The 27,559-nt window shown below is 38.6% G+C and overlaps 4 protein-coding genes across 5 annotated transcripts; 2 read left to right on the forward strand and 2 right to left on the reverse strand.

Annotated features, from left to right (window-relative positions):
- Nucleotides 1-4: 4 nt before the first annotated feature.
- LOC129790043 (uncharacterized) lies at nt 5-7,977 on the reverse strand. The gene is made up of 8 exons (XM_055827220.1): nt 7,930-7,977; nt 5,457-5,620; nt 5,044-5,349; nt 4,317-4,769; nt 2,199-4,243; nt 867-2,130; nt 193-497; nt 5-122 (listed from the first exon to the last, which is right to left on the reverse strand). Exons 2-8 carry the CDS (start codon nt 5,481-5,483, stop codon nt 104-106), a joined length of 4,419 nt encoding a protein of 1,472 aa, XP_055683195.1. The 5' UTR covers nt 5,484-5,620; nt 7,930-7,977; the 3' UTR covers nt 5-103.
- A 2,227-nt stretch (nt 7,978-10,204) lies between these two features.
- Nucleotides 10,205-11,195, forward strand: LOC129790058 (ER membrane protein complex subunit 3). Its single transcript, XM_055827252.1, has 2 exons — nt 10,205-10,452; nt 10,513-11,195. The coding sequence occupies exons 1-2, from the start codon at nt 10,304-10,306 to the stop codon at nt 11,138-11,140; spliced, it is 777 nt and encodes a 258-aa protein (XP_055683227.1). The 5' UTR covers nt 10,205-10,303; the 3' UTR covers nt 11,141-11,195.
- Nucleotides 11,196-11,447: 252 nt separating this feature from the next.
- LOC129790054 (acyl-coenzyme A diphosphatase NUDT19-like) lies at nt 11,448-13,044 on the forward strand. The gene is made up of 2 exons (XM_055827247.1): nt 11,448-12,166; nt 12,380-13,044. The coding sequence occupies exons 1-2, from the start codon at nt 11,522-11,524 to the stop codon at nt 12,809-12,811; spliced, it is 1,077 nt and encodes a 358-aa protein (XP_055683222.1). The 5' UTR covers nt 11,448-11,521; the 3' UTR covers nt 12,812-13,044.
- Nucleotides 12,958-26,237, reverse strand: LOC129790046 (protein naked cuticle). Of its 2 annotated transcripts, XM_055827226.1 has the most exons (6): nt 25,755-26,232; nt 24,918-25,270; nt 17,490-17,797; nt 15,061-15,846; nt 14,798-14,967; nt 12,958-14,366 (listed from the first exon to the last, which is right to left on the reverse strand). In XM_055827226.1, the coding sequence occupies exons 2-6, from the start codon at nt 24,979-24,981 to the stop codon at nt 13,502-13,504; spliced, it is 2,193 nt and encodes a 730-aa protein (XP_055683201.1). In that variant the 5' UTR covers nt 24,982-25,270; nt 25,755-26,232; the 3' UTR covers nt 12,958-13,501. The 2 variants fall into 2 exon arrangements, with proteins under 2 accessions (XP_055683201.1, XP_055683200.1); XM_055827225.1 differs by having other exon boundaries at nt 24,918-26,237.
- Between the last annotated feature and the right edge of the window lie 1,322 nt (nt 26,238-27,559).

Consider the following 27,559-nt stretch of genomic DNA (forward strand, 5'->3'; position numbering starts at 1 on the left):
GTAATTATTATTTGAAATAAATTTATTTAAAAAATAATTTTCAATCATAAATCACAATCTTTCACACTCCATGTCCTAATAAAATATAATCTCACGTTTTGTTTCAGTGGCAGTAGTTGCATCTGGAAAAGAACATTCAGCGGTTAGTTGAATTAAATTACACGCAAAATGTATTTGTAGGGATGATCTTACTGTGGATGGCACTTCTTGCTGTCAACGCCACATTTGCAGCCGGCTGAGGTGTCGCCTTTTCCTGCAGGACCCCAGCGTGGTCCACGAGTGACCCAGCATATTTCCGTTTTGCACATGGAACACTTTAGCCAATCGCAGCCCCACTTCTTCATCAAGATCACTTGGCATGTGGGACATTTCATGGCCTCACCCTTGTCCACCATCGTTTCCAGCATCATCTTTGTGCTCCGTGCTTCAGCATTACTGTCGCAGTCGCTATTCATCCGATCCTGGTATTGTTTGCAGTTGAGACCATCGTGAATTACCTATTTGGAATTTATTAAATTTTCTTTTGGTAAGTCTTGTATTTTTTTACTCATCTCAAAAAGTTAAGGGATTGTTTCAAAAACAAAAAGGACTTCAAGGTCTTGTTAATTTCACAATTTTCCAAATTTGTTCTCAAACAAATTCCATTGACTAATTACAACAACAAAAAAAAGTTAAACGTTTTCTTTAACAAAATTTGGCTCTCATCCAATTTGGCTGATCACCAAATGCAGAGTTTCGTAAACCTCACATCTAATTAGTTCAAGTACAGTAGAAATTTTCAGGGAAATACCAAAAAGTAGGTATTGCAGCTTTTTTCCTGGTTGAATGCATTGTTTAGAGAATCTATATTCATTTGAAAAGCTCACCTGGCACGTGAGGCAATTGGTTATTTTGCACACAGGACACTTGAAGAGATTCACATTGTCTTCGTAGATGCACCATCCTCTGCAATTGGGTGTTTTGCAATGAAAGGCATTCTCAATTTTATTTTCTGCCTGGCGAACGGACTTGGCTAGATACTTTTCGTACACTTCCCGCGTCACAACGGCCTTTATTTCGCGATCCTGCAGGACAGAATCGCAACTGTAGACGGCATCCATGAAGGGGCACTTGACTTCGGCATCCTCGCAGTACTCCACGGTGTGTCCTAGGCATTCCCGGCAAAAAGTGTGAAGACAGTCGCGTAGGATAGCCCCTTCTCCTGGTTGAAATTTCATAAAGCAAATGGGACACTCGAATGGTTCAATGTTAGCCACCAATTCTGCATTATCAAGACTGAGGAGTTCCTTATGGAGACTTGGTGGCTGTGGGGCGAGTTTCTTGGGCTCTTTGGGTGTTACTTGACTACATTGACTAGAAATTTGAGTATACTTCGTCTTGGGGTTGTAGTTGTAGACACCGCGGTACTTGTTCTTCGTTATATTGGGACTAGGAATTTGCAAACCGGGCGTCTTGAAGCGAATCTCCTCTTGGACGATGTTAAATAGTTCTGCAGACTTCCTGTTGGGATTCACACGATTGAGATCGTTCTTTCGTTCAAGTGGGCGCAACACAACGTTCTCGACCTTCTCTTTAACCTCCTCTTCTTGTGGTTTCTCGACTTTTTGATATCCCTGTGGAAGGATGTAGTCCAGGGGACGAGCTTCCGAACAAACCCCACATCCTAGCCGAGTGGGTGAATTAATTAGCGTACACAGAGGGCATGGCCATCCTTTTTCAAGAGTATCCGTTTTTTCTTTATCAACAACCAAAGCTATAGCTCCTACGTCCTCTACAGCATCTTCAGCAATTACTTTCTCATTCTGAATCTCTTCGTCCGAACCACAAATACTAAATTGATCTTCTTCCGCAAGGAAGTACTTCATTGGATCTTTGTGGCTGGGTTTCCTCGCTGGTGGAGTCACTAAGTAGAGGTAGACTGTTGCAGAACTATCTCTGATGCTAAAGTCGATAAGTTGCTTGTTCTCGTCTGTTGCTAGTTGATCGTTAAGGATCCATCGTTGAACATCAATGGGGATACTAAAGTCCTTTGAAACTTTCTCTTTGAGATCCTTGAGGGTCATTTGACTAGTTACGGATATTTGTAGAGGTCCCTTGTGAGCAACCTTATCCTCCACGTATAGATCAATCCTAAAAAAATATATTAAATTAAGTATGTAGCTAGAATGGTTAGAATTTCTATCAAAAGTAATTCTTACATGAATGGTTTCATGTCGATATCCGTGATGGAGAGTGGTCTCGTCTTCTGTCTCGTCACAGACAGGGAAACCTTCATCTTTGCCAAATCTTTAGCAAGTGTGGCTGCCAATTCGTGCTGACCTTCAACTATGGCCATCTCAAGGGATTTCATAATTTTGTTAATAGCCAGTGTGTTTGTATTTCCGGTTAGTTCAGAAAATTTAAGTGTTGCCTTAAATTCTTCGCGCCCTTTAACAGACTTTAGCTGTTCCGTGAGTTCTTCCACTTTGGCCTTTTCCACCTCTGAGAATTTTACATGATTCACTTGACAATTTAAATTAGCATAAATTGGTTCTGGGATACTCTTTTCCTTCCCATTTGATTGCTCTTCCTTCTCCGGACTGGATGTTTTCTTAACAATGGCACCAGTTTGAGCTGAAGTTGAAACTTTAGTTGATTTTTCGGTTTCTTTTTTAATTTCATCGGGGCTGTGATCAGTCTTTGGGTAGGTTTTCTTAATGGCCCCTTTGGATGGGGAAGAAGCTTCGTCGAGAGAAGCAGCTTTCTGAATTACTGGATATTTCTCTGCTAATGCTTTAGCATTCATGGCTCTTATCATTTCTCGAAGTCGCTTTTTCTCCTTCTCTAGGGAGTCTCTGTCTGTTAGGGGATTGACTGCTTTCTCAATTTTAAATCGATTCAATCGAACTTGCCGTAATTCTTCAATATCCGGTGTACCATCTCGTCCCTTGGTCAAAACTTCAAAGTTCTCCACATCACTGTCCTCTTCGTCGATGCCCTTTTCAATTTCAACTTTCTCAGGGGAGGATCGTTGAATTAAACCACGAAATGTGAATTTTGGCGATCCAATTAATCTACTTGGAGAATTCCGCTTTACTGGCATCCCAATGGATGTTTCCGATGCGGATTTAGCCAATGCATTCCCACCTTGACTAGGATTGAAATATCTTTTGACAATTTCAGCCTTTCTTTCCCAATTATCCTTTGGTGAGGAGGGCTTCTTGATAAATTGCTGTCTAGCTTGGTGATTTGGTTTTGTTTCTGGTTCCATTAGGTTTACAAGTCGCTTATCATACGGCTTAATCCTTTCACATGCCTCACAGAGAATTCTCCAATTGGGATTTTCAAGTGTACAATAGGGACACGTCCAGATCCCTATGGGCTTGAGACCTTCCTTATCATCCTTCCCTTGCTGCGATGATTCTTTGGGATTTTCCTGATTCACAACTTTTGCTGGTGAATTCGGTGGACTCTGAGTGTCACTAAAAATACGCCGTTTCTGTGCCATTGGAGAGTTCAGTCCATCCACTTTATTTATAGTCTCTTCATTTGCACTCACTCTCGTGCGGCTGTCGACAAAGTTATCTGTGCGCCCAATGAATGACGTGTTGAGTGTGATCCGAGCACCATTCGAGGAGGCCTCGAATTTGGAGATTAACTCCTTGGTTGACTTCCTCGGTCCATCTTCATCGTCATCATCCAGCGATGATTGGGGTGATGCAAACATCTGGGGCCTGAGAATAAGTGCTTGTGGTGGACTCAGACCGCGAGATTCTTTCTCTTGCTTCACAATTTCTGCTGCCTCACGATCGAGCTCACTTATGTTGGGAATTCCAATTCCTGATCGTCGTTTTGTCTCCTCGCGTGTATGATGACGGGAGAATAGGCCGAATTTGCTGCTATCGAAGAGGGATGAATTTCTTGAGTAGTTAACTTCGGGTAAAGCATCGTTCTCCTTCTCTTTTGGTTCCCGGCGCCTCTTGTCAACAGTTCGCAAGATAACTTCCTTTTTGAATGGTATAGATGTGTCACGGTTCCCACTGAGGGGTCTTTTGTACCATGGACGGGGTGAAATTGGTGAAGAGGGGGTTGCTATTTTAGCTTCTTCCTTCACTTCTGTTGGTTTAATGGGCTTAAGAACTCCCTTTTCTAGCTTTAAAGTGTCATTTGCGAGAACATCTTCTTTTATTTCCTCAACTACTGGTACTCGGATACGATCCATTGTTGATCCACAGTCTCTTGCAGGTCCTCCTCCAATAATTGCCTAGAATATTTAATTGAACTATTTGCATAATAAAATTCAAAGCATTTCAAGTTATTGAACATAATTAGTTTACCTGAATTTCTTTATCGTCCAAAAGACCACCATCAAGGATGGACTTTGGGGCATTTTCCACCACTTCCGGTGGTTGAGGTGCTCGTCGTTTTTTCCGCCCTAGTGTCGATGCTGGTGATACAGTTTCGTGAATCTGAAGATGATTCTGATTTTTTTCTCCTACGTTGGGTGGCTGTGGAGCTTTTCTCTTCCCTTTAACGTGTACTCGGGGCGCTTTTCCCTTCAGTACGGATTCGCTGTGTGTCCTACGGTGTGAACGCAAAGGTACATCTGGCGTAGGAAGGCTCAAATCAGAATATTCCAATCTCTCAGCATCCTCTCTTACAGATTTGAGTGTATCAGTTGCATAGAGTCCGTACTTTTTTGTTAAATTCAATTCAACCTGTCTGTTGCGTTTTTGCTCCAATATTCGCCTTCGGAAAGTATCCAAATCACTTCCAGAGCCCTTTGGCAGCTGCAAAATAGTTGGTCTTAGAAATTCGTTTATTTTTCAGCGATTTAATCACATACAGCACACAGTTAAAGATAAATTGGAAAAATTATGAATCATTAATCCCAAAATATTTTACAGCATTCATAAAACTTTTTTTTGTCTTCATATTGTTGGCAAAATTGGTACTATCTAACATTTTTTTTATCAGAAATGTGGTTTGCATGCAAAATCATTCATTGCATAAATTCCCATAAATTTTGTTGGTAAAAAGTACTTTTAAAATATTATTTCTCACCTGATTTTCACTTAATGTACCATTATGGTAGGACGTTGTTGCGGGCACAAATGCAAAACCTGTGGTTTCTGTGCTCAAAATACTATCGCAACTTGAACTTTGTGATCTGTATCCTCGACTGAGATTTGGGCTTTCAGGTGGGCTCAGTGTTTCTGAGCTATCAAACTTCTGCCGATTGTTCTCCTGGGGTTCTGAAAGGGGGTTTACTTTTGGCCTTACACGCTCATTTCGACGAAACCACCGGAATAGGGAGAATCCCGATGACGTTGACGAGGATGAGGAACGTGAATCCGCGATTGGTTTCGACTGGGTGGGATTTTTTTGGAAATAAAATGAAAAAAAAAAAAGAAAACGGCACACACAAAAAATAATTAAAATAAGCACAAGCTAAAAAAAATATAATAAAATCATACTTTGGCATCGAAATTAGGGTGATTCATGATAGTGGTGAGCCCATAAAGTCATTTTTCTCACTGTTCAATGACTCTTCACAGAGATTTTTGCCAACAAGCCTCCATTTTTTGCGCGGCCAAAGTGAAGACGGCGAATAAGAAGAAGAAAAAAAACGACAGAAAATCTATAAAAGAGACGAAATAAAACAAGAGGAGAAAATAAAAATTGAAACATTGGGATCACTAACAAAATACACAAGTTTATGATAAAAATGTAAAAGGGGTGTGAGGCACATGGGTTTCCTCGCAACACTGTGCCTTTGTGCCATGTGAGCTTACAGCGAAATATTCATGCGAAAATATGTATTGAGACGCATTCACCAATCTCGATGACAAAAACACCACGAAGTGAGATCTTGGAGACTTTTCGCATATTGTCGAAGAGGATGATGATGTTGTGAGAAAGAAAAAAAAGGCTCTGTGAAAATTGTCGGGAGACAAATAGATAAAGTCACTTTGGACTTGAGCCAGCACAACATTTCAAAGAGATGAAAAACAAGGGCGAGCAATTAAAGTAAGAAGTTGTACTCAATTAGCCTTCACTGGAAGTGTTTTCAATTATTTAGCGACATGATCTCATGATTTTATTTATTTGTAAAAAGACATTTTCAAATCATTTGCCAAAGTAGATTTCTTGTAAAATTAGTGTCATCTCATAAACTAGAAAATAGGCAAACTATTTGTTAGTTAGTCTCAATGAGATTATTTAGCAAGAATTTGGATATTTTTACTGTAATTTAATTCATAAAAATTCTCAAAATAACTCAGAAGAAGAATTAAGAGAAATGAATAATGATTCTCTTGAGTCATTGGAGCAAGTTCGTTTCAGGATCTGTTTGACTTTCAACGAATGAAACGAAATAAACAATAGAAAGAAATTTAAGGCGGTGACACAATGAAGCTAGACAGATTAGAGTGTCTAATCTAAATCCCCCTTAAATTTTAGGCAGTTTTACGCAAAAATAAATAATTTCTAGTCTAATAACGTCATACGTTAAAAAAAATATTGCCAAACGTTAGAAATAGAAAAAAAGAAGGTCAAATGTAAGAAGCGTCAAAAGAATATTAAACGTTAGAATATAGACATTAAACATTAGAATAATATAGAGATCGTAATAACGGTTTAAATATCTTCATAAACTTTAACCTAAGTCGATGCTCTTAATCCATTTTTAGTGAATTTAATTAATTTTTTTCTGAACACGCCCCTAATAAATAAGATAGTTGCAAAGAAAGATTCAGTAAATTTTCCCCAAATTCCTTTTGCTACAAATTACATCCAGATTTTCCATGAATACTTTCTGTGTAAAGAATCATGATCTTTAGAGCATTTCCTGTTGAACTAAAGCATGAAAAAGAGAATAATTGCGTCGAGATTAATGGTTTCACGCATAGAAGAATTTTCTTTTGCATGTACACAATTTTTCACAAGATACAAATTTGCACAACCTTGGATCTCCTCATAGTTAGTATGGAGCACCGCCAACAAGGAATTTCTGGCCTGAAATACGAGTGGCGCAGTGTGATGCACTTGAACGCATTTTCCGGAAAAAGACACCACAATTTTCATTTCATCTTGAAAATGCGGAGAGCTCAACAAAAAACAAACAACGCTGGAGCAATAAAATATCCAAAAATATTCCCTCACACAGTCAATTTTCATCCATAATTTTCCATCTAGTTTAGGTTTTCCAGCACAAGAGAGGATGTATTGGGGATGGGGAGGCTCAAGATAAATAAATTACGAGTTGTGAGACAATTTTCTTGGCGGCGGGATTGAGCAAAATTAGACGCTGAGGAATGCATTTATGTGAAATTTGAGGCAGAATCTCCGCGAGACTTTTTCGTGCTTTTTATTTTAATTTATTTTATTTTTAAAGAGGAAAAGGCTTCCATGTGTCTCGCTATAATGGGGAAAATGAGACCTTTCACTCTTCTTTCAGGTAAATAATGTGAAGAAGGCGTTAATGAGGAGGTGCCCCTTTGAGCTCTTTTTTTATGGATCACCCACGTGGGTTGGGGAGAAAAGGCAAAAATAGTCCCGCTCTTTATTGATTTATCGTAGGAAGACCTTTCGCAATGTGCCAATGGGTTATTTTTTTAATAGATTTTCTCGCCCAAGAGAAACATTCCTAAATCTCTGTGCAGGCAGTAATGAAAAAAAATTCACAAATTCACTAAATCACACACTCGAAAGAACTTTATTGGAAAATTTGCAATTTGGCAAAAGACCGGAAAGATGGAAAATGTATCGAGAGCACAAAATCTTGAGAGTATCTTTCGCAGAATGATATTTCAGTCAGTGGGAAGAAATTATTTTAATGAGGACACAACTCTTGAAAATTGTCTCTCACGCACACAATTGTCCAAGTCTATTTCTATCAGGCACACAAGAAATTAATTCAAAAACATAAAGGAGTGAAATGCGACTTACTGGGGAGAAATTGGATGAGATACTGAAGATTCATCGGCAGGAGAGATTTACATGCTGGCGCTTCTAATTTTGCAGGCTGTCGTGCAGCTTCGTGGTCTTCACGAGATTTTCATTCATTCACCAGCTGCTTTGTCTCAAGCTTTTTGGGGGATTTATTTTGACTCCTCCGGCTCACATTGAGCATCATATTCACATGCTGTAAAGGGGAGAGATTATTATCTGGTTAACTACTCCCAATTGGAAAAGATAGTTCAAAAGAATTCAATCCTTCAAATGCGTCTTGTCCAAGTCTCTCTGCTCATCAGGAACCTTCTTTGCATTATTTATTGTTATTTTATTCATTAAAATCAAAGATTTGATTCCTTATTATTAGCTGTGTTTCTTTCAGACATAGCATTTGTGTACCGAGCAAAATCGAAAGTCGTCAGATCGGGCTCAAACTTGGGATGAGCACGAATTTGGGTCCCCACATTCCAAAAAACGTATGCGCCAAAAAATTTTTTTCCGGCCGGCCGGCCGTCCGTACGGCCGTGGTTTATGACTGAATTGCGAAAGAACGGTAATAGATAGAGACTTGCGGTAAACGGCAAAGTTTAAATATCGACTGGAAGACGTCCGATTATGAGGTCAAATCCACCCCCCCACCCCCCCGTCCGCCATTTTGAATAACCTCAAAATTTTGTTTTCGCTATATCTCAGCCGCTATTATAGCTAGTGGGCTGAAATTTTTATATGTTGTAGGGGCCATCAAGAGCTTTCCAACGATACCTCATTTTCGAAAATCGGTCAAGCCGTTTAGTCAATATGGCCGCCACAATTTTTCATCGAAAATCGACCAAAACTCGAAAACGGCTTGACCGATTTTGATCAACCCGGGGTCAAATGAAAGATCTCAACAAACCCTACAACTCTCTAGAACATCCGAAGTTTCAAAAGTGACCGCTAGGGGGCCAAAAATTAAAAACAAAATTTTCGATGAGTTTTTGATGAATATCTCGAAAACGACGATATAATTTTTTTTTTAATTTTTTGATATGTTGTAGCTGACCATATTATCTAGCTTCATGCCAAAAATGAAGAAAATCTATGGATCCGTTCTCGAGATATAGCCTTCCAAAGTTGGCATGTCATATCTCGGGTTCTACAAGTCCGATCTTGATCAACTCAAGCGCAAATGAAAGGTTTCGAGAAACCCTACAAATGTCTAGAACATTGCAACTTCGAGAAATGACCGCAAGAGGCGCTAAAGTCAAAAACAAAGTTTTCGAAAATTTCGAACTCGAATTTTTCGAAAATGGCGACATAAATTTTTTTCATTTTTCGATATGTTATAGCTGACTTCAAGACCTTTCAAACAAAAAAAATTATGAAAATCTATGGATCCGTTCTCGAGATATGGCCTTCCAAACATTTCTTAGGGTATGACTTTTCTACTTTTCCCGACTTTGCACGTATTTAAACTAATTCGCGTTCTAGTTTGCTTCACAAAATTGGTACACTGAAAGAAACACAGCTCCCGTAAGCTTGGTCAGCTTACCAGTACATTTTTTTGATCACTTTTTCGTTAAACTTTACCTTTTGAATTTGGCGCCCTAAATGTAGTTCCCAAATCCGCCATTGGCTATTCTTGGCGCTGTTGGTTGAGAAGAAAATGAGACTGATGCATTTCACCGCTATCCGTCTCCCTCATACATTCAGTTTTTCGCAATTTTCTTGCGTTTTCCGCCAAATTTCCCGGTGAAATTGGGTTCAAATTGCTTAGAATGCGGCGCCGTGTTAATCGGCAAAAGCAGAAGATCAAAAAAATAATTCCGGGGAAAAAAGGTCGTGTAAAAACACCAAAACGAAAACTGCCGGCGGGTTTTCCCCCCAAAATCGCTCACAGAAAAACTCCAAAAACCTCTGGAACAGGTGCAGGGGGCCCCAAAGAAGCCCCCTGCGGTAGGAAAAGCTGGAAAATAGCGTAGAAGTGGAGAAAATTGAGTTTTTCCGTAGCCGCTAAATGTGTTCGGCGCAATGTCGCAGTGAGAGCCGAAAAGCACGTTAAATACATCATAAAAATCGTGTTTTTTCGACTTCACATCACCCCCAGAAGTTCCCTGAGGCTCTTCTAAGCATTTCCCACAACTCCCATTTCTCACAAAAATTGATTTTTCTTTGAAACATTAATTTTTTTTCCGCACAGCTATTGCAGAAACATAAGATTTGTCCTCCGAATTCTTATTTTCCTCCAAAATTGGTTACGGGGTAAATTGGATACATTTGAAGTGTTTCATAGGTGCGTTAACAATTGTCGTGTTTCCCAGGTTGTCTGCCAACCTCTTCAAGTGTTAAAAAGAATAATTTTAATTAATAAAAATATTCACGGAAAATCATGGCAGAACTGCTCATAGATCCACATATAAGAGGCTGGGTATTCCTACCCATTGTTGTGATAACATTTCTCGTGGGAATCATCCGGCACTACGTGTCCATGCTGATTTCTTCACAGAAAAAGGTGGAGCTGACGCAAATTCAGGATAGGTGAGCACGCTCTTTTAACCACTTTGTGGCTCTTTTGATGACTTTTTGTCCATTTCACAGTCAAGCAATGATCCGGGCACGCTTATTGCGTGAGAATGGGAAGTACCTGACAAGCCAGGCATTTGCAATGAGACGACACTACTTTAACAATGAGGAAACGGGATACTTTAAAACACAGAAGAGACCCCCAGTGAGTCCCAACTCCACAGCCATGCTGTCGGATCTTGTGAAAGGGAACTTTATAAACGTCCTGCCTATGGTGGTTATCGGAGGATGGATTAATTGGATGTTCTCGGGATTTGTGACGACAAAAGTCCCATTTCCATTGACATTGCGCTTCAAACCGATGCTCCAGCGAGGTGTTGAGTTGGCATCCCTTGATGCAGCTTGGGTATCATCTGCCTCGTGGTACTTCCTCAATGTCTTTGGCCTGAGGAGTATCTATACCCTTGTTTTGGGAGAGAATAATGCTGCTGATCAGACGCAGGCAATGCAGGATCAAATGTCCGGAGCAGCTGTGTCCATGCCTCAGGATCCCAAGGCTGCCTTCAAGGCCGAATGGGAGGCATTGGAGATCACAGAGTACCAGTTTGCCCTGCAGAATGTAGAAAATGAGCTGATGTCCAATCTCAATACACCAAATTCAATCTACCATCAGAATAAGGAGGATGGATATTCTAGGAATTAAAAAACTAGACAAATAAATTAAATGCGATTAAATAGCACTAAAATTAACACAGGGATTGATAATGTTTATGCATTCTGTTTTTCTTGATTCCTTGAAAATAATATTTCTATGAAAATCTACATTTCAGGAAGAGATACTGGGCCCTATTCAGCGACCAAGAAATCCTTGAAATCTTTGAAATTTGTACTGAAACGAGTGATCTTTTGGAAGGATCTTTAAAATTGGATAAAATATAAATTCTTATTAAATTCCTCTATCCAGAAAAAATCATCAGATGGAAAAGTCATTTTTTCTAGATGATATTTATGTGATGATTCTCAAGAAGAAGATAAGCTATACGTGTCGTACGAGGCAGTGTAAGAAGTTATCTAACCAAGAAAAATGAGACCCAACGCGAAATTCTGGCGTGAATCCGCAAGTTTATTGATCCTGGGACGGTCTCCACGTGTATCATCCTTCAACTACGAAGTGCTCGTGCTCAAGAGATCCGCTAAGGCGTCTTTCATGCCAAATGGCATTGTCTTTCCTGGTGGAGCAACTGAGGACAGTGACAGTTCTCACGAGTGGTTATCCCTTTATCGCGATCTGGGTGTTCCGGATGCTCGAATTGCAAAATTGAGCCAAATATCTGGTCATAGATCCTTCATCTTTGAACGTGATCGCCCTACTGATCTAGCCAGGGAGATTACATTGCGAATTGGTGCTATCCGGGAAACATTTGAGGAAGTTGGGATACTCATTGCTAAAAATGCTGAGCAATTTGCGACTGAATCCCCACTGGCGGACTCTGCAATGGGATTCGATGTGAAGAAGTGGCAGAAGGCAGTTCATGGGGATCACAGAGAGTTTATTCGGTTGTGCCGGGAATTGAATGTTGCTCCGGACATTTTTGCAGCATACGAAAGTGCAAATTGGCTCACACCTAGCACCTATGGCAAGAAGAGATTTAACACTGCTTTCTTCCTAGTTGCCCTCGCTGATAAACCCCAAATTGTTGCAGAGGAAAATGAAGTACAATCATCCAGGGTGAGTGGGTCTACTACTTATTTAATAGTTTTATAAAAAAAACTATAAATCAGATGCAATTTTTTTTTGCAACTTTTGGCGCGAATTATTGCAAAATGATGTAGATGTATGCAAAAGCTTTACTTTTTAGGGTACACTCGGGTGGTTTGAATCCTTTTTTTTTATCACTATTTTTATAATTTTAATTCTCTTATTATTTAATTTTTTTTTCAGTGGGAATCTCCAGCCAGTATTCTAAGCAAAGCAAGAAGTGGTGATTATTTCCTGCCTCCCCCGCAGCACTATGAAATTTCAAAGATTCAGCACAAGACGGAAATTGAGGATCTTGCAATCTTCATGCACAATCGTCAAAAACATGGCCTTACATTGATGTTTCCATACCAATTCTACCTCTCCAATGCTGTGCTGGACGTCTATCCAGGGGATTCTTTGTACCCCAAGGAAGTTTCTTTTACCCACCCTAATCATGATATTGATGAGTATAAGGACAAGACAGCAGATGAGATGCGAAAGCTTTTCCCACAACATCATCGGAATGAACTGTTAGGACCACATGCAAGCGTATGTTGCAATCTTTTAGTGAATATTCCACCGCTCAATGAGCAGCTCTGCCCCGTTCGGGGAGACACTAAAGCGAAGCTATAGGTATAAGATTAAGGATTTAAGTCTCCATGCATCTTAGGAAAATCGATCCTTATTAGTTGATGGCCCCATTTTATGTAGATAGGGGCTTAGGGAGGGTTAAGGTAAATAAGGGGAATGTGGAGGAAGACAGTAAAACAATTGTTGCATTTAATTTTAGACGATTCTTTAATGTGGGAAGAGTGTATGATACACAAATAAATAAATACGTTTTTCAGCGTAAGATTAAAAAAAAATACTTAAAACAGCATGGAAGGAATTTGTCACTAAAAAAAACTCCTAAAGTCACCCCTAAATAAACCCAGATTCTTTTCCATTGCAGTTGCAAAGAAAAAATAAAAATAATTATGAAAGAGGTAGGTTGAAAATCCTTTCGTGATTTTCCTTTTTTTTTACAAAGAATTTCGCTTCTTTATTAAATTAATTTTGCAATCATTTTTCGCTCGCTTTTTATTTGTTTTTTTTAAGAGAAATCAGTCTTTGTGGTTGCAATGTATACAAAAATTCTCAATATTTCGTCAAATAATCTCCCACTGGAAGATCTCGCGTTTTTTTTTTAAATAAATAAGTTATTATAATTTTACAAACTGCATCGAAAGCACTCAAAAATGCACACAATCGCTCAACTTAAGCCTAACAATATTGGTGCCCCTTATGGGGCGGAGTTTCTCAGCTGGAGCTGGGGAAGAGGCTTCAGATCTTGGGGCTGGAGGTCTCCTCGAAGTGATGGTAGTGATGATGGATGTGTTCGTGCACATACCGGTGCACCGTTGAGGAGTCCCCAGTCTTGGGATCATCTCCATCGGACACGGGGCTCTTGAGGAGATTCTCACATTCGGCGGGATCGGCATTTACGGGGATTGTTGCATACTCCATGAGCAATCCCTTTGTGGGACTTTTTGCCTGATTAATGGGACTCTTGAGTGCCCTCTTGACAACATTCTTCCGCGGGGATTCAACGCACTTCTCCGCCACTTCCTCGGTGATTTTTAATTTATCGAGAAACACCTCCGCATTGAGGATGTCTTCGATCTTTGCTGTGGTGTCGCGACTCGTAAACAACTCCTCCTTGCTCTTGGAGCGCTGGAGTCGTCCTACGCGTGCTTTTGTCTTCCCCTTCATGGCGTGGGAGTCACTGGAGATGAGTTTCTTACTCTCAACACCCTTGTTGTTGGCCATCTTCGGTGTTGCCGTATTGGTAGTTTTCGTTGGTGCCTGGAGGCGCATATAGCCCATGGGATTTGCCGCCCTGGACACATCGTGCTGCCTCAGAGCACGATTCCTCGCCATTCGTGCACTATTGTTCCTCACAGGCGTCACCCCAGCTAAATTAATCGCTGCTGTGGGCACCACGGTGGGTGTAAATTTGAGATTGTTGTTGAGATTGGAGCATATTGTGGCGTGGAGAAAGGAATCGTACCCACAGAGATTTGTGGGCACAATATCCGGAGAGATTGCTGGTGAATTTTCCAATCTTGTTGGTGCGCCAACGTCGCCACACTGATCATTAGCCGTATGAGATCGGTGACGATACCGAGGACTATCTATTGTGGGTTTCCTGTAAATAATAATAATAAATTTTCTATAAGTAAAAAAATTGTCAGGAAGCTTTTTTTAACTTTTAAAAGTTTTCATTTAATAAGCAAAAAATCTTTTCGAGAAATATTTTAACAAAATTGACCCCCCCTCCTTAACTTTCGACCTAACAAAAACTAGTGGGGTGTTTTCAAAGAGAACCATTTGATAGAAATAGCAATGGGTGAAAAACAAGTGGAAAAAAGTGGGAATGAAAACTGGGAATTGGAAGGTAAGCGGAAACTTGAAAATAATCCCCCAAAGCGTCCTTTAAAAAAACAAGCAAAAACAACATCAGGGACGAGAAACTGCATCACCTGCTGCCGAAGGCTCTCATTGTCGATTAGTGCAAATGGAGTCACGAATGAGGGGCACGGTAGAGTGGTTTTAGTTTAAAGCTTTTTTTTTACTCACCTATTTCCCTGAAAACACAAGCGATTTTTTTCCATACTCTCCCGAATAATCTCAATCAATTCCCGGCGCCGCAGGGAACTCTTCCAGCACTCCTCTTCACTCTTTTCACGATTTATTAGGCAATTTTCATTTCCCACAGATAGGCTACGTACTCGTGAGGCTCCTTCAACCTGTACAAAATATTACAATAAAAAAAAATAATTTAAAATTTTGCCTTAATTAATTTAAAAAAAAATCTATATTTCCTATCAAGTCTATTTTACCTTTTGCTTCCGTGAACGAGATTTTCTAAGAACCCTTCTTCTTTGCTTCGTCACAGGCATCCCCCCTTCGAGGTTGTACCGTTCTGTGAGGGTGCATTCCCTGCAGAACACCTCACATTCGTTGTTACCATCATTTTCTGCGAGTTTATTGTCCAGTATTTCTAGGCAATTTGTGGATTTCTTTGCTGTTGGATTATTGTTGTTCCCCTGCTGCAGGAGATTATTTGCCTTTGAGCACCACTTGAGGTTGTTTATGCTCTCATAGAGATGTGGTTGCTCTTCAGCAAATGTGGTCTTGGGTACATGTTGCTCCGGTCCGGAGTCCGTTGTTGAACAGTCTTTCGGTTGATTATTTGTCTCCTTGGTGAGTTTCTGCGGCGGTTGCGGCTGATGATTATGGTGGGAACAGTGGCTCTTACTCCTCGCATTCGTTGTCTTTGGGCTCAACTTAATTGGCACATTGTCGTGCGAAGTGTCACTACCTTCGTCGTCCGATAGAAGCTTCCGTGGTCTGTATCGTCTTCGCGAATTGATAAGAGCTGCCTTCTTCGTGGGTGTCTTAATTTTTGCATCTGGCGATACGGTGAGGCGAACATTAATGGTTTTGCTACCATAGTGCGGGACCACTATACTCTTCCCTAAGCTCTCGTAGATGGTCGAAACGATGCCAGCTATGTCGTCTTTGGTGATCTTGCCATGCCCATCGAGGTCGTAGAGGGTGAAGGAGAATTGGACAGGTTGTGGCACCTTCCCTTGATGCTCCAACGATACGTCACAGTGGAATTCCTATGGAAGAATCACAATATCAATCATCCTTGTCTCATCTTCTGCATCCACGTGTCACATTTCATCGCGATTTCTTTCTGTGATACATACTTCCCTCCCCCTGCCTATTTTTTTCTCTTGATGTGTCTTTAAATATTTGCCGTGTCGACAAAAAAGTGAGAGATATTCAAAGAGAATACAAATTTCACGCTTTTGATTGATTGCTCTTCCTCCTCAATGTCTCACTTTTTTTCTTACTACATATGCATATATGTATAATATGCTTTTATACAGTCTTTCTCCATTCTCACTTCTTTTGTATGGTACTCCGAATCAGAAGAAGTGGAATGAAATTTGTCAATTGGACAGGATGATCATTGTAATTAGATAATTTGCCACCTTTTTTCGCAATCAACTCCTAATGCAAAAAAACTGGATTTGCCGAAGAAGAAAAAAAAATATTCCATAGACTCAACAGACGGTGATTTGTTGAAATGTCCATGGGGGTCTGATAAGCCAGGAATTTGGGCCACGTGGCTCCCCGGAGCGGCTTCTCCAGACATTTCACATACTAGGTATGTACCTCATTACATATGTGATATATCCTTCTTTTTTTATTAAAACACCTTCTTCTTAGACTACTTCTTTATTCCACGTGTTACTTCTTCGATCGTCATCCCGAGAATGAATACATTATGGCAATGTGGGGGAGGGCGACCTCTATGGAATGATATTTGAATATTGACCGTTACAACAATATGTATATATGAGCTCACTAGTCGAAAAGGGAAAATCCGACTGAGCGCCTTCCATTAACCCTTCTATAATCCCAAAATACTATGTGAGGGGTTTTATCGGAATCTCTATTTGGGTAAATATTTGCCAATCTTCCAAAGGGGATTAATTGATTGATAGCATTGTGCTCAAGTGACAGGTCTTATGGAGTATCCCCCCTCATCCCCCTTTGCATGTGATTTATTACAGAAGCATTCAATATTGCAAATATTGTGTGATTTGTTGGACGAAAAATCGCAAACATATCAACACTAATTGTTTGATATTGTGTGCAAACACTTTTTGCCAATATTTTGCTCAAGCTAAATATTATGTGATAATTGCAATGGATTTACCTACTGAATTTTACATTAATATTTTGCATAAAAAAAATAAGAAAATGTCTTTCTTCGTTTGTCTTGGACAAAAGAAGTGATATTTAAGCGCCAAAGAATGACTCTTTTTTTTTAATTACGCTGGCAAAGATACTTCATTATAATTTAGTATCATTCAATTCTATTTAATTCATGTAATTCTAAAAACCAATAAGGACAAGTTTTGTAAAATTGTGAATTTTTAAATTAACCAATTTATCAATTTTATTGAGATAATAAGAACCCAAAGCTCTTTGTGAGTAAATTAACGAAACGCCGTATTTACTGTCCAAAATCAAGCGCCAAGTAATTTTTCATAAAATTCATTTTTGTGTTGTTAATCGACCGATCACGCAAAGGGCTAACGAAATTCTCACTTTCAAGTGGGGAACTTTTACTTTGGGTAGTAGGTACAGGCGGCAGTGATTAATTGATGCTGAACTGCGGTGTGTGCAACAGCAGTGTGGAAGCAAGAGGGAGAGAGAGGTGGGCGGGAAACTTAAAAGGAAAGCTCACCTCGAGATGAACGCGGTCATCTTCGGCGGATTTTGAGACGGACGGTGGCGGTGCCTTCTGATGATTCTTGTGACTCCCACCGACTGCGACTGAGGCGACATTGGCCGGCGACGATTCCCGTCGATTTGTCATCTTGAGTGACTGTTGCTGAGTCGTTGATATGTGGTGATTTGGTGTGGATGCCATTAGGCCACTGGCGATCGGTTCACGATCACTCGTGAGCAGCAAGTCCGGTGGGGCACTGCATGAGGACGGTGCCCTCATGGGGTAGATCAACTCCTCAGAATCCGTTGCACTCTCTTGGAGAACTTGAGTGTGTTAACATGGAAGAGAGATAAAAGAGGGAAAGGGAGAAAATCACTACATTTTCTTATCCATTCAATATGGCTGTGTGGAATGACTTTAAGAGAAGAAAAGAAAAAAGCTCGGCTCCATGCCGCGACTATTGTTGTTGCCGATGCAGCAGTAAAAGGCGCGCACCACTCTTGAGTGGGGGCCTCTTCGGAGCCACAAAGCGATAAATGAAATCAATCGGGGAGAGAGATACAAAATAACTCCGCGATGAGGTCGGCAAATGGCTTAAAGAGAGTGGAAATTCTAATTTTGAAATTTTCTCATTTTGTGCGGCTCCGCGTCCTTTGATGCTTTTTGAAAATGTTTAACGGCACATTTAATATTTATAAAATGGGGATAAAAATAAATATTAGAAGATGTTTCAATGCGATTAAGTGGTATTTAATGTTTCTCCTTCCTCTATTTTTTTTTCCTTCATCGTCTTCTTTTTTTTTCTCGCTCTCTCTCTCTCGTATACATAATACCTATATATAATAGATACATAGCTTTTTTTTTCCTTCAGCCGAAACAAGAAAAACACGCTATTGAACTAGAACCGCTGTTTTTTTTTCTTAAAAGCATTAGCTGAAATAATAATTTTCTTGGACGAGAAGCTTTTCAAATTAGTCGCGAAAAATTGATCAATTTTTCACATGGGTGATGAGAACAAGAAAAAAACACAAGAAGCGAACATATTTTAGTAATTTTGTAGTATATTTTGGTTTTAAAAATATAGATAAAAGTGCTTCTGTCTGAAAGGGGAAGTGACGTGATTTATATCGGTTGCAATAGATCAAAAGGAAAAAAAAATCACAGCTGAAAAAGGCTGACTCTTTATCACCATTCAATGGGAATGTGACAATTTAATGTGAAAATCATGTAAAATGTTTCGGTGTGGTCAAACAACAAGGAGGAATACTAAAAGTGCTCTGCGCACACATAAAAGTGTTAGAGCAAAGACGCAAAGATATATACCGCACGAAGGCATATATGAGGCGCGTTTGTGCTTCAATTATTGAATAGCGGTACTTACAATAGTAAATAAATTTTATATAACAATTTTCTTCTCCTCTCCACACACACTTTATTTCTTGCCGACACAGTGGTTTTTCTTATGGTCTCTCCTCAAAGCGCGAGATTCTTTTGAGCTCTTTGAATTTTACGCTGCGCCCCGAGATCGTCTTTGATCACTTTAGACATTTCTTTTGTGTCACTATTGGCTCACTATTCAAAGGCTTTTCACATTAGAGGAGAAAATCACGGATCAGCGAGAGATTGTGTTTAATGGTGGGGCACTCTTATGGGGAGGAAATTGGTAATAAATCTAAATTTATGAAGAATCTTCATTCTTGAGTGTTTGTGAAATTCAATCTTATTGAGATCACTTTTTTTTAATCTTTGAAGTAGAAGATCACTTGGAGGTCACAGAGTTGATCTGGGTGTATTGAGAAATGAGAAATTATGTAGGTGCTTATTGTTTTAAAAAAAATCTACAGACTAGAGGAAATTCACCAAAAGGAATCCTTTTATTCTAAAGTTAAGCCAATTTGTTTCTCTTAAGGAACGAAATTTAACAGGTGACAATCACGATCATATTTCTATCGTCAAGAACCTTAAGAAATAATTACATTACTTTTTGAACAACTCTTTTTTTTTTACATAAAGTAAGAAAAAAAATACGGGTGATGCAAATACACATAAATGTACAATATTTATATGTATAGCTTTTGTATCGCAATAGTTCGTGATCTTTCAGCCCTTCCGACACTGTAAAGATCACGGGAATTGTCTTTGAAATTGATAGACAGATGATCCTGTTGTGTATTTCTTGTCATGCCTTTTTTGGAAGAGAGGCGTATGTTGTGTAATTTGATGAAAAGACCAAGATAAGCCCTTTTTCTTCTTTCCTCCGTCTTCCCTTTTGGCTCGGGGAGACGGATGCGAGATATAGAGGAGTGACTTCTTCTCCATTAAGATTGAGGTATAGGACGGGAGAAACGGCGAGTCTTTAGTATCTGAAATCGGCATCTTCTTGTTGTTATTTTCCTTCACATTTAGCTTCTATCATTTTCTCTCGTGTTTCTTTTATTATCATCCTCTCCCGCTCTTTCCACCATTATTTCTTTCGGGTTTTTCTGTTGTGGTTACAATAGTCGATCGCGAGATCCGAGGGCATGGGGTTTGGGGGTAAAGGAACGTACGTTGTGCGCGCTGTGTGTCTCTTTGCCGCTTTGTCGCTACTTTTTATTGTCCATCGGAAAGGTGATCAAGAGAATATATACCTACATATACAACATGTATATAATGTATGTACATTTATATCCCATCTCTGCCTTATGCCTATGGCAAGAAGAACACACTTGCAATGCAACAGAGGTTATACCACGAGGGAGAGTGAGGCCCTTTTTTTCCGAAGGCACTTTTGACCGATGACTCGAAATGGGCTCTTGAAGTGCAAGGAGGACAGGAGAGGTATCACTCAGCGGTGTGTAAGAGCGAGTAAGGTGAAATCCCAAGAAGAGCCTACAGTGAATGGCTTCCACCATATGCGATCGCTACATTATTTACTCTCAAGATCGGAAGAAGTACATAAGATGAAGAAGAGAGATCGTCGGCAAAATATTCTTTTGGACTTTGGCGTTTCTCCGTTGTGTCGGACGGCGGTGCGTTTCATGGTGTTTTATAAAAGAGAAGACGACGACGACGAAAAGGAGATCTCTTAAGATTTTTATACATTCTTCTTTTCTCTGCCATATATAAGAGGAACCGCTTTTCATGGCCTGTTGGCTCCATATGTTTTTACACTCGGCGGGATAAGAGATGTAACAGAAAAAAAGAGCAGAAGAAAAGAAAGATGAATAGAGAGAAAATTTAAATCATCATCTTAGACATATTTTTTCTCCGCAACATTCGACTTATACGATTTGAAGGAGAAAAGCCAAATCTCAACTTCTTCTTCTTCAAGTATCAAAAGAAGAAAATTGAGCAGAAATTGATTGCCTCGCCACAAAACTCTAAAAGTGAACTTTGATTTAAGAGAAAACAAATGCGAGAGAGAGAGAGCAATAAATTAAATATTACACAATATGAATGAAATTATATACAAAACGCTCAATCAAGATAGAATATTTCAAAATAAACTTCTCCCAGTTTTGAAAATGATTCCATCATTTTGTGAATTGAGGATTGCATGTAGCATTATATAGCAATGAAATTGAGCTTTGAGTGGGAGCCATGAGGATGGGAAGAATTAAAAATCATCTCGCCAAGTGGTCAGAAATTAATTAAGGAGTTCATGAGAAAGAGAAATAAAAAAAAGATTTATATGGTTGGATGAAACCTCACAAAAAAGACCCTTGCCTAGGAATTCTTCATAGTGAGATTTCCGAGAAAATTAAATAAAATACCCAATGCTGGAAATTGGCCATTCCTGACAAAACCCTCACATTCCCCGCTGACACATCTGGATTTTTCGTCTTCTCCACATCATTTTGTTGTCTATTCTCTATCCCCTTCGCAGCAATTGACAGGCATCGCTTCTTCCTCGTGCCCTCTACGCGTCCAAATGATTCCCTCATTTTCTCTCCACAAGGCACAAAATCAATTCCATTTGATTTGCCTCTTTCGCTCAATCTCTTTGACGTTATACTAAAGGGAGGAAAAAATTTGGAGAACCATTGAATTACCCCCCATTACCCGTCCATATACTTTTTCCCCCTTCAAACACCCCTCAAAATGTCATAAAATCTCCCATGAAATTTTCTTCCATTTTCCCATAAGCCCTATACACACATTATGTATATACTATTTTACGCAAGGCAAAGCAAAAGGGTGTTGTTGGGGTTTAATTTTCCAGCATTTTTCTTTCCTAAACATCAAACATTTCGTAATTGGCAAAATTTTGGAGCGGCTAGGCAATTAAACGATGTTTTAATATGTACTTAAAATTAATTTTCACAATTTTGAACTTTTAGGAATGGTTGTGTGTAATGTTTTTTTTTTGGGGGGGAAAACTTTTTAATTGCAATGTCAGTGAAAACACTGAGGGGTTGTTAAATTCATTTAATCTAGCATATAACCCTTTATGTAGTTTTATATGTTAAAGCTGGGAAAATAGTTTATTTTTCCTAATCGATCAAAAAATCTTTCAGAACATTTTCTTATTATTTTAAGTTTGAGCTTGATCTACAAGTATAGTAGATAAAAGGTTTATTCTGTGAATTCTTTACAGAACCATACGTTAGGTTTTATATAGTTCAATTAATACAGGTAAGTAACTATTTTCTTTATAGTAAGAACTGACCATAAGTCAGCGCCGTGGCATTTAAAGCCGCACAAATCAGGCAGTTTGTTAGCATATATGCTGCGTTTCAAGAATGAGATTAACGATGAAAGTCTCTTGGGGGCATAGGTTTTTAACCTCTCTTGAGCAATTTGGATTTCCTGCATTGAAAGTGTTTCAGTGTGCATTTCAACAATGTCATTGAGCTTTTAAAATGCAAATGGAAATTGTGAAAATGTCTGTTGGTGTATACCTACCAACCTACCTACAATACCCTCTCCTCTAACCAATTTGCATTTTACCTCACTTTTGCGGGTTTTTCTGTCTCGGATGTGATTTTATGTAGTTAGGTATGTGTGCGTGGCTTTGGGGTGAAAAGTTTTCAAATTATCTCTGCTGACTGTTCTGAAATGCTTTTTCGCAAGTGATTTTGCATTTGAGTTTCTTGTGCTCAATATCTGCACTTTGCCCAGTCATTCAACTTTTCGCATGCAGACGTATTTTCTTGAGGCGGACAGCTTTGAAGAGAGATCTAATCGATTAAATTACTCTGTCGGGAGGATGGCTTTTGAGAGATAAAATGGGGAATTTGTGCGGGGAAAAAGGTTTAAAACCACTGTTGCTGGGTTTTGGTTGGGAGTCCAAGGCATCACACATTGTATTGCGGCGGCGAGTATTATTGACGAGAGAGACTGACTTCTTCTCTAAAAAACATCCCAATGGACACAGGTCTTTCAATAGACAGACAATCATGGGGGAATTCATCCTCATTGCATCGCCCAAGTCAAATGTCTGTAATGAACATAATTATGGAGTGTTACGTGTATCTGTGTGTTGCAGTGTTGCGAGGTGTTTTTCTTCTTCAATCGTGCCTTTTCTCCCTATGTTCTCTCCTTCGTTTTCAATTCACTTTACTATGTGTATATAAAACGACGATGTATGAAAAACACCAAAAGCAAAAGCGAACGCGCGAGAGAATGATTGGAAGGAGGCACACAGCAATGAGGCAAATAATAATGAAGATTCCATAGCGAGAAAGAAAATTGTACGAAAGAGACGGGGAAATGAATTAAAGAAGGGGGGCAGAAAGGAATTAAAGAGAAGAAATAAAAGGAGGCAAAAAAAGCTTGATGCCTCTCAAAGATTTGCCGCACTTGAGTGTTTCATTCCATCTCTTTCATGCACAGCATTAGGTGGAATAATAATAAAATCTCGTGTATCTTTTATACATAATAATAATAATAAAATTCCTAAGCTGTCGCTCTTTGTTGGCAGCGACTCTAAGTGAATGGACACAGCATCTGACCGCGCGCACTTTTCAAGAGATTATTTCCCTTCTCTTTGAGCACTAACTCAATAGATCTCACCGCGGTCTTCATGCCACATAGGGATGGGCCAATTATTGACCAAAGTCACCGTGAAATTAACATTTTTTCACAGTTGGATCAAGAATATTTTCAACTTATTGAAATTCTGATTACAAACTCTGCCGACTGTTTTTTTTTCTGGTTAGAGGTAAGCAGGGGTGTTGGCCCACGTTCACACTTAATTTTCATTAATTTTTGATGGTATAAAACTACCCATGTCGGATTAATTATGTGTGAAGATTAAAGAAATTTTAATACAAAAAGTTAGAAATCTATTCTGATTACATATTCGAAGCACAGACTAAAATTTTGGAACTTGAGACCCAAATTATGTATTACATAGTTTACTTGAATTAATTTAATTCTTTTTTTCCAAGATTGGACAAAAATTTTACCACACCTAAAGCATGTTTACTTAATTTTCCAGTTTTATGAGCTTTCGTAGATCTTTGAATCAAACTTATTATTTGGGTTCTTTGGTTTTTTTGTGATTCCTGTTCGTCAACTAAATAATGATCTGTTTGATCTTTTTATAATTTCTTTAAAAGAATAAAATTTTAATCAATTTTGAGCCTCTATGCTGTTTACTGCTTTAAATGTAGATCTCCACATACTTTTTAATTTTTTTTCTTTATCATGTGCAATTTTTTTTTACATATTAAACATACTTTTTCATAACGTCCTTCTGCTAATATATATATATATGTAGGTACTTGTGAACAATTGCATCACATGGATCAACTGAAGGATTGTATGAGCGAGCAATATTGTGCCAAAAGAATAAACATTTTATTTTTATTTTGATAGACCCTAAAAGAGATTTAACGATAGGTTGTTTTCAGGAAAGAATGCTCGTTGTTGGATGAAGGGACCAACAAAAAAAAAAGATTGTGCAAATCTCTCAAGCAGCAGGAAGAGAAAAAAGAAAGATTCCAAGAAGACTTTGTTCTGCTTTGATGATTTTCCTCCAAGAAATGACATAATACTATCAGTAGATCGTTTTCGTTTTTTGGAATGTCTGGTGCATTTTTTTTCATGTTCATCTACTTGTGTTCCCTTTCTTTTTCTTTGAATCTCCCCCACCAGAGTGGTGTGGGACTCTGAAGAATGTCGTGAACATGGGTAGAAAATAGAATATAAGGAGACGGGAAAAAATACGTAAAAAGTCCCCCAAAGAGAATAATATTGAAACCCGGATACTCCGGGTATGGTTGAGAGAAGAGGGCGTTTTTTTGAATGAGGCTGAATGTGTCTGCATTTTCTGATTGTAAATTTGAGTCTCTTGTTTGTCTCCCTCACCCTTGGCATCTTACCCGCGTGAATGCAGGAGGTATAAGAAAAGGAATGAGCCGAGTTTGGAACCGATGAGAAGCAACCAAAAAAAAAAAAGAAGCCGCATTGTCGGGACATTACTTTTGTAAAGGGCCACATAGAGAGGAAACTTACCTGAAAATTGTTTGTAGCCTCCCAAGATTTTATGCCGCCACCATTTCATCAAGTTTCCCGCCATTTTGTATGTGTGTTTGGTGTCTGTTTTCCTCCAAAGGTGGTGTATATTTGTTTTTGGTGATGCCGTTGGATGTTAATACATATATTGAGAACGTGATCTATTGAAATTGGTCCCGTATCAGTTCCTCATTGCTGCTTCCATCGAAATTCTTCGTCTATTTTATATACACATTCATATTTATTATCATTTTTCTTCTCCTTCTGTTTCTCTGTTCTTTCCATAAATATTTTCTCCACACACTTTGAAAAATATTTTTCTTTTTTTCACGTCGAAAAGTCTCTTCTAAATACTATAGATTCAAAAGTCAAGCGTGAGTATTTTTTTTCTTCACCAAGTCACACAAGTATTTTTCCAAAGTTAGTAATGTATATATCCACCGATATGTATATTATTATATATATTAAAAGATATATTTCGCTTAAGAGAGTAAATACACAATCTGTCAAAAACCTCTCCGACACAGATAGTGTGGGTGAGTGAGATGGATGTGAGATAGAAACTCAATCAAAAATAAGAGATGAAATTGAATGTGAAAATAGAAATGGGCAGAAATAGGTCACAACATTCCACACACAATATAAAACGCGTGGCAAATAAAGTTTTTCATTTAAAAAATGTAACACACTATCAATTTTATCAGAAATATATTTTCACCAAGACTTTCTACTTTTTCGTCCATTGAATACATAAAAAAGTGTAGCTCCTCAAAATTTTGTGGCAGTAGATTCGACTTGAAGCCGCAAAGACACAAAAATTTACGGTGAATTTCTTACAATAAACTTGTGAGTTTTTGAGCTATTTTGCTCGCTGTATCTCATTTTTAGCCTTCACTTGACACATTTATACAAAAAAAAATACACACATGTATTTATGATAGAATCACACCGAAGAAATTTTCTCAGTTTTTCCTCTATATATTTCCTTCTTTTTCCGTCCGTCGTCGTACAATATTACTTGTATGAAGGAATATTATTGAACACACAACTCTCCCGTCGAAAATGCTCGTAAATGGGCAAGCAAATGCCGAAAATCAATGAATGTTTTCTGTTGCGAAGAGAGAAAAAAAAATGTTTACACGGGAGGGCGAAAATGCACGGAAAAACACTATTTCGAGGGTTAAACCAACGTAAATAAAGGAAGACGACTAAGGTTCACATAGGAGTTTCGTTCTCACTTATAATGAACAAAACCTTCGGAGCGAACCGAATGGATGCCGTTTCATCCGACTACTTGTGGAGGAATGAAAAATCGACTGGGAATTGCGCTCTTCCAACCATCCAAACAACATACCAACTCAACAACAGAGTCGTATTCATCACAGGTCTCAGTCAGTTTTTAAATACTCAATTTTAAGACGAAGCCACAAAAATGCCTCATTCCTGAATATTGTAGAATTTTTATTGAAAAAAAATGTAGAAATAGTAGGCTGTATCAGGCCTATGTCGGCCTATGTATTTACAAATTGATGTGCCTACTACCCCCAGTAACCTCGACTCTCAGCTTCACCGCTAAAACGTGCTGTGATCACATACGCTCTCACATATCTGCTCTGTTAAATTTTCACTGGTAACAAGATTTTTTGCTGCATCATTCAACAAATCTTTGCCGAATTTCCCATTTAATTTCTGTTTGACTATCTTTGATTCTGTACTGACCCATATTGGCTTCAAGTACTTTCTTAATGTTTCGTAAAAGTTTGATTAAAAATAGATACTAAAATACTTCTTAGTTCATCTTATAATACAAAATTATTGGAAAAAAATTTAAACTTTGACCTAATACTGTCCTGAAATGTTCATACATATAAACATACATTCATACACACATCCATAGATACATACATACATATCCAAGACTGCAGTACTAGATGTGTGGAGAATATTTATACAGAAAAAAACGCGGGATAAAGATTAAAATGTTCTACTCTGAGCCGGGACAATATTCAATTAAAAAAATAATTTGTTTATATAGAATGTACTGTGTAAGAGTAGCCCAAATTGACCTGAATGTGTACTAATAAAATTACTTAACTTTTTCTCTCAAATGACCCGAATAATGATAATTTGTTAGATGGGCAACAAAGAGATGTACGAATGGGTAAAAATTTCAATTAAAATGTTCACAAGAGTGTAAAAGAATTATTTTCACTCTTGGAAATTGTTGGCATTCAATTGAAAACTTGCCCATTAGTCTCTCAGTGGCATTCTACCATTAAGATTTTGGCGGACAGTTCAAAGTGATTCAAAAGAGTGCGCACATTTCAAAAGAAATCAACAAAATGCGTAAGAGAGAGGGAGATGCACACATATTACAAATTACAGTGGCGGTATTTTTTTCCTTTACCTTCGTCTGCACATTTTTTTTCTTATTTATTTTTTTTTATTTATTTATTACTATGGAACCCCGCAGTATAGTTTGAAAAAAAAATGGGACAACTTCGATTTACGGGCCATGTAGTTTTGTAACCTTCACAGGGGGGATCCATCAGGGATCATGTGGAAATTTGATTAAGGATAGTTTTTAAAATCCATTTTGAAAATCTTAATTCTTTTTTTTATTAACGGTTTTCAACTAAATA

This window comes from Lutzomyia longipalpis, chromosome 2, assembly GCF_024334085.1.
Source record: "Lutzomyia longipalpis isolate SR_M1_2022 chromosome 2, ASM2433408v1".
NCBI lineage: Eukaryota > Metazoa > Arthropoda > Insecta > Diptera > Psychodidae > Lutzomyia > Lutzomyia longipalpis.